Source organism: Ambystoma mexicanum, chromosome 6q (genome assembly GCF_040938575.1).
Source record: "Ambystoma mexicanum isolate Mex_15411 chromosome 6q, UKY_AmexF1_1, whole genome shotgun sequence".
NCBI classification, from domain to species: Eukaryota; Metazoa; Chordata; class Amphibia; order Caudata; family Ambystomatidae; genus Ambystoma; species Ambystoma mexicanum.
In genome coordinates this window covers 1119988569-1120002848 of record NC_090937.1, presented here as the reverse complement: position 1 = coordinate 1120002848, position 14280 = coordinate 1119988569, and the positions used below count along the sequence as shown (strand labels likewise).

At 47.6% G+C, this 14280-nt stretch overlaps 1 protein-coding gene across 3 annotated transcripts in view; it reads right to left on the bottom strand.

Annotated features, from left to right (window-relative positions):
* The window catches only part of NFXL1 (nuclear transcription factor, X-box binding like 1), a 1058117-nt gene that overhangs the window by 250680 nt on the left and 793157 nt on the right, over positions 1-14280 (bottom strand). For all 3 annotated transcript variants that reach the window (XR_011282282.1, XM_069631709.1, XM_069631710.1), the window contains exon 18: positions 7316-7482. Coding sequence is in view for 2 of the 3 variants with exons in the window: in XM_069631709.1 (XP_069487810.1) it covers positions 7316-7482 (167 nt within the window). In the remaining variant the exon portion in view is untranslated. The remainder of the gene's footprint in view (positions 1-7315; positions 7483-14280) is intronic.

Genomic DNA, 14280 nt, shown 5'->3' with positions numbered 1-14280 from the left:
TATTTGAGGCACAGCGTGGTCCAGTCAACATTCAGACTCGTATCCAGAGGCGGGAAAATGAATGGAATCTCACCTGCGAACCGTACAAAGTTACCATGGACCATTGCTACTTTGTGCAAAATCGTCTGGATGAAACTGAAGACAATGAAGATGCATTGCAATTGCTTTCAGACCCTTTGACTCAATCTACAGCATCTAAAAATGTTCCACCCAACACACATTCATTGTTACCCGTTTCTATAATTCATGCCGAAATATCACAGCCTGAACTAACAGAGGTTGAAGCTTAAACGCAATTGACTGAGGAATTTGCTCAAGATCTCGACTTCAGTTTGCCTAGTTTGGGGGATTTGTCCACCAGCATCGAGTCGCAAAACACAGTACTGTCGACGATTGGCTATTAAAGGAGCAAAATACATTGTGATTGATTGATGCCTGCTAGCGATTGTAAAAAAGGTTAAATGTGATCAGAGGGAACATATGCGCAGAGCCATTGGTGAATTTCTCTCATGCATTACAAGGCACCAACCTGGAAATCCAGGCCCGCTGTGTCCACCGCCATAACACATTTTCATGATCTGCTCAACCGATGCTCTGCAAAGTCCCGCTGGAAATTTACTTTGTTCAGCAGCTATACTGTTCAGTGGATCAACTTTCAGTAAGATTCCAGTTTCTGTCAATTTGTGGGACTTGAGTTCCTTGCTGAAACCCAGTACTACAAATATCAGAGGGAATTCTTATTCCCTGCTATTAGTCATGCCTGTAAGCTGGAACAGATGTCAATGGATAGTACATTATCTGGCAAACGTGTCAGGCTAGCTGATGACAGAGTGTGACAGTCCAGGATTTTCCACCAAGTACTGCACTTACTACTTTCAAGACATGGCAAGTAAAATAATTGTCAGTTCAGTCATCGTGCAGGTGTCAATGTACATAATCTGATTTTATTAAATACATCGAACATCTGGAATCCAGGGAATGCAAATAGACCAGATAGCCCCTGACAGGCACGTTTCAATAGCCAAGGCCACGCGAGAGCAGTTTCCACACATTCAGCATCAATTTGATGTATGGCATGTTGCCAAATCAATCAATACAAAAATTACAGCTCCTGGTAAAAAAAAAAAAGGGTCCGGAAATCTTTTTAAAGTGGTGTCAGTCTATCAGCAATCATTTTTGGTGGAGCTCCAAAACCTGTGATGGTTCTTTAGAAATTCTACTTAAAAAATGGCATTCCTTGATGCACCATTGTTCCAACGTACAATCATGGACAGAAAACAAACATTTCCAGGAATGTGCCCATGGACCTTTATCAAAGGAGCAGGAACGCAAGAAGAAGTGGTTGGTGCCATGCTCCCCTCCACACAAAGCACTTGAGAAGATCGTGTACAATAAAACGCTTTCAAGAGACCTGATGGGACTCACCGAATTCTGTCATACTGGAGATTTGGAGGTGTTCCATAATAGGTGCCTAAAGTACAGGCCCAAAAGGTTGCGTTTCGGCATAGACGGTATGGAGGCCAGAACAAGACTAGCTGTACTTGCGCACAATGGGAATGCTGAGAGGGAACAAGCGAAAACTGCAGGAACATTCGCAATGCTTCATTACCTCATGACCTTTACAAAACGAAGCAAACAATGGGTGGCCAAACCAATATAGCAGAAAATGCATTTTGAATTTGTGAAAGATTCTGACATTTACTGTGTTGGCCATGCATACTCATGGAATGGATCCTGACTTTGTTCTGAGGACACATACAATGCCACAAAACATTGCAAATGATCCTTGTCCTCCAAAATCGTAACTTCCAGATTTAAATTATTTGTAGCCGTCTTAAAAATCTGCTCACAATAACGATATTTCCCACGATGTTTGAACATTGTACAGAAACAATCTAAAGGTATTACATTTACAATTCCAATGCTAGATCATTTATTCCAAAGTATTTTTTTACGCTGATATAATTGGTTTTATGATGCATTTATTTATATCCTTTACCTTTCCTTCATTTATGTTGCTTATCCTGTGTCTAGAAGACACGTGTCTGGGGTTGCTATTGGTACTAACGTTCAGAAGAGAATTTCCCTATGACCTTGGTGCTGGACTGCCCATTTGGGTGCGAGAAATACCGATACGTAAATGGATATTTCCCATCTGTGAAAGGCTGAGGCTTGCTGTGTCTCAAACCCTCTGCTAGACCCAAACACCATGCACACATGCAATCCATGGCACTTGCGCTGATGGCTCCCGTTTGGTGAGATTTTCATAGTAATGATAAATCTTTCTGACCTGCGTCAACCCCAGAAATGTTTGCTTTACTAGTGGATTCATTTTTCTTATACCTCTGTGAGTGGGAACGTTTTTCTACACTCACAGAATATTTTATTCTTTTTATGGGTGTGGTTTTTTAGGCTCTCCGTAGTGACTTTTTTTACAATAAGTTCCTGTTGTTGCTGGGTTTCTAACTTTCTCTTGTTAACCTTGAGAGAACTAAAGATCCCAAGGATAGAAAGCATCTTTGAATCCCTTTTACATTTTATTAAGTGAGACCAGCACCCCCCACCTTACGGATTATCCACTTTCTCTTTTTTTTTTAAATCAAATTTTATTAGGTTTCGCAACAATGCAGAGCATATTTGAACATGAATAAACAGGAAACCAGTTATAACCCCTCGCCCCCCCAACCCTTCCCACCCCCCACCCCCCACCAGTTCAAGTTCTCAATAATTGTGTATTTGACGGGTTCCGAAAAGAGCATAGCAAAGTCTACATGTTGTGCACTTGGCACGCCGAAGTCATTGGCCGAGCTTTAAAGGACTCGGAGTTGGACCAGTGGGCTCTGGCCTGAGGTCCCCAGAGGGGGGTTCTCCGGGTCCGGAGCCTAATATTACACTGTGCGGCTGTATTTTTCGAAGAAGGGGAGCCATATTTCATCGATGTTGGATCTAGATTCGTCGAGTAAATGCGTGAGGAATTCCATGTCGTAAATGGCCCGTACCTTGGTTACCCATGCTTTTTCCCCCGGGCATTCCAGGGTTCTTCCATTTTTGTGCCAGGCAGCACCTGGCCGCCACCAACATGACCTGGAGCATGTGCTCATGGGTATTTTCATGATCGTCCCCAATGTCAATTCCGAAAAGGAGAAGCCAAGGGCAGGAAGGCCGCTCCACTCCATCTATCCCCTTAGTCCATGTCAAAACCTCCTCCCAGTACTTTTGGACCACCGGGCACCTCCACCACATGTGAATATAATCCCCCCTTTCGGTCCTACACTTCCAGCAATGTGGATCGTACCACGGCCTCATTCTGGCAATCCTCTGCGGGGGGTAGTGCCAGCGGTGCAATACCTTGAGGGCCTGGTGGCAATACTGGAGTGAGGCCGTGGAGCGGTTGGCCCGCCTACACATCTCACTCCACCTCTCGTCGTCGATCTCCTCACCCAGGTCCTTTCCCCATTGTGTGCGTGTAGGCGGGGGGTCTCGCGGGACAGAAAAGAGGAAGAGCTTGTAGAGGCGGTATATTATTCCCTTGGAGCCCCTCGCCAAAAGGAATAGTTTTTCGAAGTCTGTAAGGTCTCTCCTGAGGGTGTCCCCCAGGATGGTTCGGTCAGGACTCCCTTAAGCTGGAGATAGCGAAAGGGGGACAGGATGCCTATCCCCAGGGCCTCCTCCCGATCTTTCAGGGGTAAGAAAGAGCCCCCCACCCAGAGGTGACCAATCCTGCTAAGGCCTGCCTCGAACCACGTCTGGTACGCCGCTGGCTCCGCTATTTTGGCCAGGAAGGGGGGGCCAAATGAAGCTCAAGGGGGAGGGCCAGGTTGTGAGCCAGCGGTAATAACCCCCTCCCTCTTTCCATAGGGACCACAAGACTTTTAGGACTGGGTGATACAAAACACTTCTGGGGATTTTTTTCCTCGGGACCCAGAGCCATTCCTCTATGGTGACGGGCGCGAGAGGCCCGTTGTCCATGGCTACCCATTGTTTTTTCGTTCCTGGGGCAAAGTGGTCGACCAGGCCCTATGGTATGTTTCAAGGTCAGGGTATCCCACCCCTCCATCCTCCTTCAGTCTGGTCAGCACCTCGTAGGAGATTCTGTGTTTCTTCCCTGACCAGAGAAAGTTGAGAAGGACTTGCTTCGTTTCCTTGAAAAACGTTTTGGGGATCAGCACCGGGAGCATTTGGAAAAGAAATAAAACTTGGGAAGGATTACCATTTTTATTAGGTTGAGACGTGCCATCCAGGAGAGCCCCGACCCTGACCATCGCTCTATGTCTTTCCGGATTGCTGACCAGAGGGGGGGGGGGAATTGGCCGGGTATAGGCCCTCGGGGTCTCGGGTGTCCTGGACTCCAAGGTACCGGAATCCGTCGTCTCTCAGCCTGAAGGGGAGCCCGTTAACAAAGGTCATCTGAGTCTAGTAAATTACCCCCTACGAACGCCACCGATTTCTGCAGATTAACTTTGTACCCCGGTAGGTCCCCATAGCGCGAGAGGCCCTGCAGCATTCGGGGGACTGTTTGGGATGGGTTTGTGATATAGAGCAGTGCATCGTCAGCAAAAAGGCAGACTTTGCACTGCATTTCTCCGACCTGTACTCCCCCCTGATGGCCGCATCGTTGCGGATCGAGATTGCCCATTTTTTACCATCACGAGCGCGTAAATTAGGGGGGACAAAGGACATCCCTGCCGTGTACCACGCTCGAGGGGGAATGTCCTCGACTCAGTCTCATTTGCCACCACTCTAGCAGAGGGGGAGGAGTAGAGCGCGGAGATCCAACCCAGCCACCTTGAACAGGTGAGCCGTTAACTCACCGGCTTCTGAGTTTCTTAATCAGCCTACTGCACCACTTCTATAACTTCTAGCTTCACTTGGGACACACACCCTTCCTCGCTGAAGGTGTCTCCGGTCCAGCCACTCAATTAAAGCACTCGTCTCGCTCCTGAGAACCACGGCTTCACAATAGGTACCCACCACGGTCTCTGACAAGCTTCCTGCTGTGGAATCTCTGCAATTCGGCTTACATCGGGAAAGGCATCCTTCCTACATGCCTTCCGCTGAGCAGCCTCTGTACCTCAGTTTGGGGAAACAGGACCCTCTCAGGTCTAGCAGGTGAAATCTGCACCATCAAAGCCCCGGCGTCCCTTCGGTTCTCCCACTTCTGCCTGGATTACCATTCTGCTACAGCTACTTCTGCATACACACCAGCCACAGTTCCTCCTAATTTCCTGCACCTGAGGGGACCTTTTAAGCCTCTCTGTTTCCCTCAGGTGTAGGCTATCAGGCTTAATTGCCTGAACACTGCTACAGCACGACTTCAGCCTTCTTCCATGTCCCAGTACTTATGGGATTATTGGGACTTGCAGTCCTCAACAACAAAATCAGTACTTTTTAGTAACTTCTTGGTTTAAGTTAGTATTAGCTGAAATTTCTCATCTCGCCTTCCGCAAAGCAATCAAAACCAGACAATTTCTTAAAAACTCACACACACTGACACTAAGACCCCTACCCAACCACCTCTGTGTGTCCGAAGTCAAACAACTGTATCCTATTGACATTGAATCATGATATGCAGCTCAACATGTAACCCTGTGCTGCACTATCACATGTGTAACCAATACTGCATATCTAAACTCATGTATGGGTTAATGTAACATAGCCGCTCATCTATGTAAAGTAACTAAGACATTTTCTTGTAACGGCACCACAATGCCTCTGGGCTGTTCGGGCATTTTATAAATGCAAATAAATAAATAAATTCAAATAGTCTTGATCATATTGATCATCCTGAAAAATATTAGTGGGGTCTTCAGAAATATTAATGACAGGCTGAATAGGAAAGACTTTAAGCCAAGCAGACTTAGGCACCTGAGGTTCCTCTTCTAACAGAAGGGCCCTCTTCCTAATTGGATACTTTTCTGAAAAAGAAATACATTCAGACATCCTGCCCATAGCGTTTTCAAATCTTTCCTAGGTCCAAGTCCCTGTTCTATGTGGGTCTGGAAGAGGGGTATTTCATCCAAGTTAGATGAACTGTGCCTACTCTACAGGTACTGAGAAAGATGTGACCGATTTAGAACCATGCGCTTCACGCTGTTGTGAAAGCGTTGATGGCTGAGAATGTGTAAATTCCTCATAGTTCGGCCAAGGTTTTGACAAATCTGTAGGTGCCGTTGGCTTTTTCGACAATACTGAAGAATGCCTGTGGGATGTCTGTTTAGAAGGAGTGTGTGTATAGGCCTTTGTCGCCAGAGGACACCCCAGTAGCAATGCTTTCTGCACACCTAGTAGGGCTGAGGACAGACACATAGGAGTCTAATGACTCCACTGCGTTGTCTTCGGAATCCGAACTGGAGCCACAGCAGCCTTAGTCTTCCACATCTGAAGTGACTGCAACGATTTGGAAAAGGGATTCGGCCTGGATGGCCTAGGCCCCCCACTGCCTAGTGCGCCTGTCGAGTTTTGGGCTTAAAGAGTTTACAGGCCTTGCAATGCCGTTCATTGTGGTCCAGAGGAAGACGATTATTGCACTCGTTATGAGTGTCTTTCCAAGAGAACTTACCGTTACAGGAAGGACACAATTTAAACTGTGTTCCTATTTAGCAGAAACAGAAAGGGCAGCCAGACAAAAGAAAGTAGAGGAAAGTATGAAAAAAGACATTCTCTAATTATCGGTAGAATGTTAGAAACCCCCATTCTCCCTACTGCAAAGGCTGAAGCCTGAAGGAAATCGCCATCTGTTGTCGCGAGTTCAGTCGAAGTCTTTGTGCGGTAATCTGTCTTCATCGAAAGCGAGCGTCTAAGATGCAATCATTATTATCGAAATATAGAGATATTAAGAAATATAACCATGTAGCTAGCTATGAGCTCTGCATTTATACGACCGACCAGTATGGCGGAATAAAACAATCATGAGGGACCTCGACGCGTGAAGACTCATGAGTACAGTACATGTCAGATTAGGAATAGTGTTAAAGTCACGCCCTGTCGACGTCCCTTTTCGAACTTCAAAAACAAGATGCAATACCATGTGACTGACTAGAGGTCAGACTATATGCATAGCATGCGATTCTAAGCAGATCCACAAGCCTCAGAAATATATATGTGCTACGTTTAAGGGTTTACACTGTTTACAATTAAATTCCATTTTATAAAATAAAAATACACGTTGCTCATCAATTCGGTTTATAATCCTCAATTATAAATACACAGAGACTTAGACTTATTTAACAATACATGCTCCTTATAATACTAGGGCTAGTATTAACTAGCACACTGTAGGCAGACAAAAGAAAGCCATGTGTTTGTTCTTACGTACATGCACTCCACATAAAGAGTTGATATCTTGCAGTGACATTTTACTCTCATCATCTGAACACATGGTGGACATTCTCCAGAATGGCAAGGTAAAACACACGGGTGAGGGCAGCCTGGTGGACGAGAGTTGGTGCATTCTTCCTGGCATACAGAGCACTCCTTACCACACTATGAAACAGAAGCACAAACATACTTTTACTATAGGCTACATATGTGTCAATCTTCATATAATAAGTACATACAGGACAAAATAAAGTAACATGTACAAGCTATCCTGTATCTTCCTTCCCTTATAGATATTGGTAGGGAAATATTTTCTTTTTGCACCTTTCCCTCCACAGAGTACTTTGGGAAACCCTTTCATTTTGTGTGTTATGAAGCCAGTCCTGACTTTTTGGAGACAAGTAAAGCCTGCTTACTTCCCTTGCCGATTTTTCTCATTCTTATGGTGAAACTGACTAGACCCGAAGACTGTCAGTACTGAGAGACAGGTCTCTCTTTATGAATTCTTATACTGTTACAATTGCACATCTCACCTTACCTTATAGCGAAGTGCAGTTAAGGCTGTTTATCTTTTTATATAATGCCTTTTTTGTTACTTTTACAATGTACCTAAGACAAGCTGGTGGTAGCTGTGATACCTTCACTGTTTTTTTATTGTGGCATCGTTTTCAAATAAACCTTTCACAAACATTGAAATACGTACAATACAATGCGTGATCCACTTGACACTAAAATATGGAACACTAGCACATAATTACAAAAATGCAGAATTTAACAAAGTCATGAGACCGGTCAGACCATCCATTTAAAGTGACATTGTGCACAAGGAAAGTCTTAGTTACTTACCTATAACTATATTTCTCCAGCATTGGTATCTTTCATAGATTCAAATGCTTGAATATTCCCCATCGTCAGACTGGTAATTTAAATACTAAAAATAATATAAAACGTCTTCCTTAGGAAGAAAAAACTACACCCAAAGAGCCCCATACGACCTGTGTAGTCCTTCACTTATGTAGTCCCTCCACCTCCTTTGGTCCTTTTAGGCTCCAACCAATGAGTTGGCAGGGCTTAGGCTACACCCCACTCAGCCATCTTCAGATTTTGACCGTGCAGGCTAGTAACAGATTACTGACTGGAGAGGGAGCAGCCTCTACCCAGGGGAGGAGGGCGGGCACATGAGAATCTATGAAAGATACCAATGCTGGAGAAATACAGTTACAGGTAAGTAACAACGACTTCTCCCGCATTGGATCTTTCATAGATTCACATGCTTGAATAGAATACCAATTAGTCAAATATCATCTAACATGTCTGATAGCCGGAAGGTTGCACCTGTATGTGTATGCGTTATATATATATATATTACACAGCCACGGTAGTGGCTGTGTAGTTATGGTTAAGTTGCTATTTCCATAGGAAGAGCACTTTTTGGGTGGTTTATAACTCCGCTTCCCCTGGACTAATCCTTACCAAACTACCAAACTTTGTAAAAAAAAGTATATGGGCCACACTGAATTTTTTTGCAAAGTTTGGTGATGTTTGGTCCGGGGGGAAAAGTTATAGGGGGGTCCCAAAAAGTCTTTTTTTCCCCATAGACTGAATGGGTGAAAAACTTTGCGCACGCCTACAGCCCAAACCGCTGGACGGATATTCACCAAATTTGTGGCAGGAGCTTTGTTCCGAAAGCGTGTTTTTGTAAATTTGGTGGCAATCCGTCCAGTAGTTTTCTTTAAAATCGACCAAAAAGTATGTCTCCAAAGGGGGGCGTGGCTTAATGGCTGCAGTGTAGGACGTGATTCCTGGGAGCTCCTGCAGATCCGCACATGATCCTGAGAATGAAAGGCATTTAAAGTCAGCTGTGAAGTGCTAAAAAAACAGCCACTGTAGCATGAAGAAATGAGGTGTGCAGCAGGCTGAAGTTCGGGATAATTAACAGCCAGAAGGAAGTACGGAGGAAGAAAAAAGCTTGCTGTGTCTGGGCGGTGGGTGAAAACAAGATGGCGCCCACTGAACAAAGAGTCTGATGTGTAATCAGCCGTACTGCCGGGAGAGGAGGTTGCAGAAGGCTAAGGCAGTGAAACCTGTCGCTAATACGAACAATCGGAAAACTGGAAAGTAAATGCACAAAGAGACGACAGCAGTGTGAAAGGCAGCCGGACTAGTGGAAGCCCGAGCGACGTGGGACAGAACATGTTGGTAATTGGGAGTAGCGGATGCGTATTCGGAAGACTGGGGGCATCAATGGGAGCAGTGGACACATAGGCTGTAAATACATTATCATTAGAAATCAGCGTATGCAGCCCAATGTTAACACTGGATCAGCTGTGGGACATTGTGAGCGCAGCCGCCTGTAGTCTGAAGCCTGAAGGAGCCACAAGATCAGCTGCTGGGAGGCGGAAACAATAGCAGTAGCAGCGAAGTCATCAGAGCAAAAGCAATGCAGATTGTGTTAGTTGCAACATTGTGGCCAGCACAGAGCTGCGAGGAGCGAGCCGGCAAGAGAACAGAGTGTGAAACTGATATCAGATTGGAAGGTGGTACTCGCGCCTGCTAAGGAAACAAAATAAACTTACAACACAGGAAAGCAGGCCATAACAGAGAATTATAGGTGGAAAACAAAGATACTGCTGGCTCGCGGGGGCACAAATACTACACAGAGAAATGTGGCGAGCCTGAAGCCGCACTAGGGGATGAGTCAATGAAAGTCATGTGAGGTGGCAGCAGGGCAATAACTCATAATAATAGCACCCATCAAGAGAGGTAACTTGTACTGTTGGCGCTGGAAGACACTCGCCCCAGGAGGGTTGAAAGAAGGCAGCGGAAGCCACGGCCCGAGAAGACCACAGAAGTTGACTGCGGTGTGGTCAGTTAAGAGCCAAGCTCCACGGAAGATAACAGGCCACGGTGAACGGGGACACGCTTGGGCATATCATTGGGAAACAGCGCTGTCTGGGGTGTGGTGCACAGTCCGCTCGGGTCGCATAAGGCAGACCGCCCCTGGAGTTACAAGTGTGGACGACAAGCTTTTCCTAACCGAAGGAATGTCCAGCAAGCCCCTGAGAGCGAAGGCCAAGCAGCCTACGCTGGACGAATATACCAGAACGCCGACTGGCCCCGAGGGAGCCAGGAGCAAGGATAAGACCTCAGCAGGGGGAATGGCCGCTGTGAGTACTAACCAGGAAGTCCTGGAGGCAATCGCGGATTTGAAGGCGGCCTGGGAGTCCAAGCTTCAATTGGCTGTGACGGAATTGAAAACGGCGATGGAGCTTCAAGTGGGGGCGGTACAGGAAGATGTGAACCTCCTCAGGCAGGATGTTAGGACTTTGGCGGAGCGCACGGAGACCCTGGAGAAGGAGATGAGCCCAACTGCTGCAGACTGTGCTGCACTCAAACGGGAGCTACATGCCCTGGTGCAACGAGTGGGCAATCTGGAGAGTAGGGCGGAGGAGGCAGAAGGGCGCGCTCGAAGGAATAACATTCGAATCGTTGAACTGCCGGAAGGGGCTGAGGGCTACAACCCGACGGAGTACGTGGAAAACATGCTGCTGCAGGAAATCACCGGGGGGAACCTCTCTCAGGGATTTGCTGTGGAAAGGGCGCACAGGGCCTTGACAAGGAAGCCACCGCCAGGTAACCCGCCCAGGCCAATGATTGCCAAGATTCTCAATTATCGGGATCGCGAGCGAATCCTTGAACACTTCCGTAAGGGAGGAACTATACAACGTGGCGCAGCGAATATAACTGCCTACCCGGACTATACCCTGCAGGTACAGCGAAGCCGCATGAACTTTGGATCGGTCAAGAGGAGATTGCGGGAAGCTGGCCACAAATATATGCTGCTCTACCCGGCCAAGCTAAAGGTTTTTTACAAAAACAAGACACTGTTCTTTGAAACTCCAGAAGACGCCATGGGGTGGCTAGACATGCAGAGCTGCCCCCAAGAGCCAGATGTTCAGAAGGAAGATGGAGCTGGACGAGACAAGTAAAGTGGTGAACTGGTGGGATTGAGGAATGTGGGACTTGATTATAATCATTGATGCAGCTGGACGGCTGGAACGCCCTGAATGGTGGGAAACATGAGCTGTGTGCACGGAGATTGCTGCGTGAGGTAATAGCCTCCCGGGGCCGATCTTTATACCCTCATTTAGAGTTTAGTTAGGTCACTGTTAGTGTGGTGACACCCTGCCGGATTCTCGATTGGGGTCGCCAAGAGAGAGCCAAACGCGGGGATGCCTGAGATCCAGGGATGGAGCTGGGCAGTTAGTTGGGTTGGGGTGTTGGGGTGTTTAAGTTTATATATGAGCCTTTGTGGAAGTTCTATTATTGAGAGTCTGTTTGGTGTGGGGGGGGCTGCGTGGGGAGGGGAAGGGGAACCATCGATAGACCATGGGGGACCTTAAGATATTAACATGGAATGTTAGAGGGCTCAACAGTTACCTGAAACGTAATAAGGTTATGTTGTACTTGAGGCGACAGAAGATAGGCATCGCCTTGTTGCAGGAGACACATCTGACGAGGGAGAGGATGGAGATGGTGGGGAGGAAATGGAAAGGGATAGCGGTGGGTTCGTCGTACTCTGCCTATGCAAGGGGAGTGCTTATCTGGGTGGCGCCGCATGTCCCATTTAAGTTAACTGAAGAAATTGTGGATGCAGATGGGAGGTTGGCGATAATTAGGGGGCTGTTATAGAACAAATAAGTATGCATAGTAAATACCTGCGCTCCTAACCAAAACACGGCGGCATACTTTAGGACACTGTGTACCAACCTGAGTGTGGGTGTGGGGGCTGGGGTGATTTGGGGAGGGGACTTTAATTTTGTCTTGAATCCAGGAGTAGACAGGTCGGATGGGGGGGCGGCCAGGCCCAGCCCAGCAGCCAGGGTGTTGCAGAGGTTGCTAGCAGACTTTGGCTTGGCAGATGTGTGGAGAGTGAAACACCCTGAGGGAGGCAGTACTCGCACTACTCGGCCCCGCATAAGCTACACACGAGGCTTGATTATATCTTTGCCACCCCGGACGTGGTTGCTGAGAGTACTCATATAGAATACAAAGCGAGGGTTCTCTCGGATCACTCGCCCCTGGTCCTGGGGTGCCAGTATTGCCGCCCCAGGGCGCGAATACCGACGTGGCGCCTCCGGGCAGAGACGCTCAAAGACCCCGTTTTCAGGGAGGATCTAAGAGATGAGATCATTGCTTACTTCGAAGTGAATACTGGCAGTGTGCAGTCGGCGGGCACTCTATGGGAGGCCTTTAAGGTGGTGATGCGGGGGGTTGCCATTGCGAAGTCAAAGGGGTTGCTGGGTGGGGTTCTGAGTGAACTACAGGCGGCTGAGATTGAACTGGAGAAAGAGCTGGAGGGAGGTGGGGCAGATACGGAGGAGACATTCAGATTACAGCGGAAGTGCGCGGAACACTGGGACAGGCTCAGTAACTTAAACTACAAAAAATACATAGAAAGGCAACACGCGGGAGGAGATAAAACGGGCCGGCTCCTAGCATGGCTATATAAGAGTGAAGCCCCCAGGACCCCGATTCGAACTGTAACCGGTGAGGAGGGCGAGACGGTGGACACTCAAGAAGGAGTAAACAGGGCATTTGCGGAATATTATACTGCTTTATATGAGGATGATGGGGGGAGCAGCCAAGAGGAGATTGATGAGGTACTGGAGGACATAGGCCTGCCCAAGGTGAGTGACGAGGAGAGGGAGGAGCTCGATGCACCGATCACGCTTGAGGAACTGAAAGAGACGGTGCGGCAGTTGCCCACCAGCAAGGCTCCGGGGCGGATGGGTTCCCTAGCGAATTCTATAAAATTTATGAGTAGGAGGTGCTCCCACCCATGCTAGAAATGCTCAACGAGGCGTTTGAAGTAGGACGGTTGCCGGAGTCGCTTAGGGAGGCGATTATTACACCGCTCCCCAAACCTAATAAACCGGGACATAGCTATGGCTCCTACAGGCCCCTGTCAATGTTGAATCAGGACAGTAAGATCCTGACAGCTGTTTTGACCAACAGAATGCGGAGAGTGATCGGTAAGCTGATTCACCCAGACCAGACGGGCTATGTCCCGAGTAGGAACATCACTCACAACCATAGACGACTCCACCGAGTGGTTGAATGGGGGTGCAGTCAGGACAGTGAAATGGCGATTGTGGCATTGGACGCAGTCAAAGCCTTTGATTCTGTTAAATGGCCGTGGTTGCTGGCGGCCCTACGTGGGTATGGCATGGGGCCAGGCTATGTTAAATGGGCTGGAATGCTATATAGCGAACCGCTAGCCAGGGTCCGTACGGGTGCAGTGGTGTTGGAGAGATGGCAGCTGGGCAGAGGCACTAGACAAGGGTGCCCATGGTCCCCGATGTTACACATTCTGGCCCTGGAGCCCCCAGCAATATACCTCAGGCAACAATATGAGCCGATCGGCATCGAGGTAGGAGGGGAGAGGCATCTCATATCCTTGTACGCAGATGATCTGTTATTGTATCTAAGGTACCCGGAAGAGAATCTTCAGTATGTGTTGGAGGTGATGGAGCGGTATGGCAAGCTGTCCGGTATAGCGGTGAACCCTCAAAAATCTTGTCTATTCCCGCTGGGGAGGTACGTGGGAAAGCCTGTAGAGAGGTTACCTGTGTTGCAGATTCCGAAGGCGACGGGTTCATTCCGCTACTTGGGGATAGACGTGGAGCACTCTATTGAAGAAGAACACAAGCACAACTCTGAAATCGCTATAGGAAAAATTGGGAAATGCATGAGGTTTTGGGAAAGGTTGCCCCTAGCGATGATGGGTCGAGGGGCTATGCTTAAAATGGTGGTCCTGCCCCGACTTTTGCATTATTTCAACAATATCCCTTATATGATCCCTAGGAAGTTTTTTGTTAAGCGGCACAGTATGTGCAGAGACTTTTTGTGGCATGGTACCCGACACAGAGTTGCATTATGGAAGCTGCAGAACTTCTATGA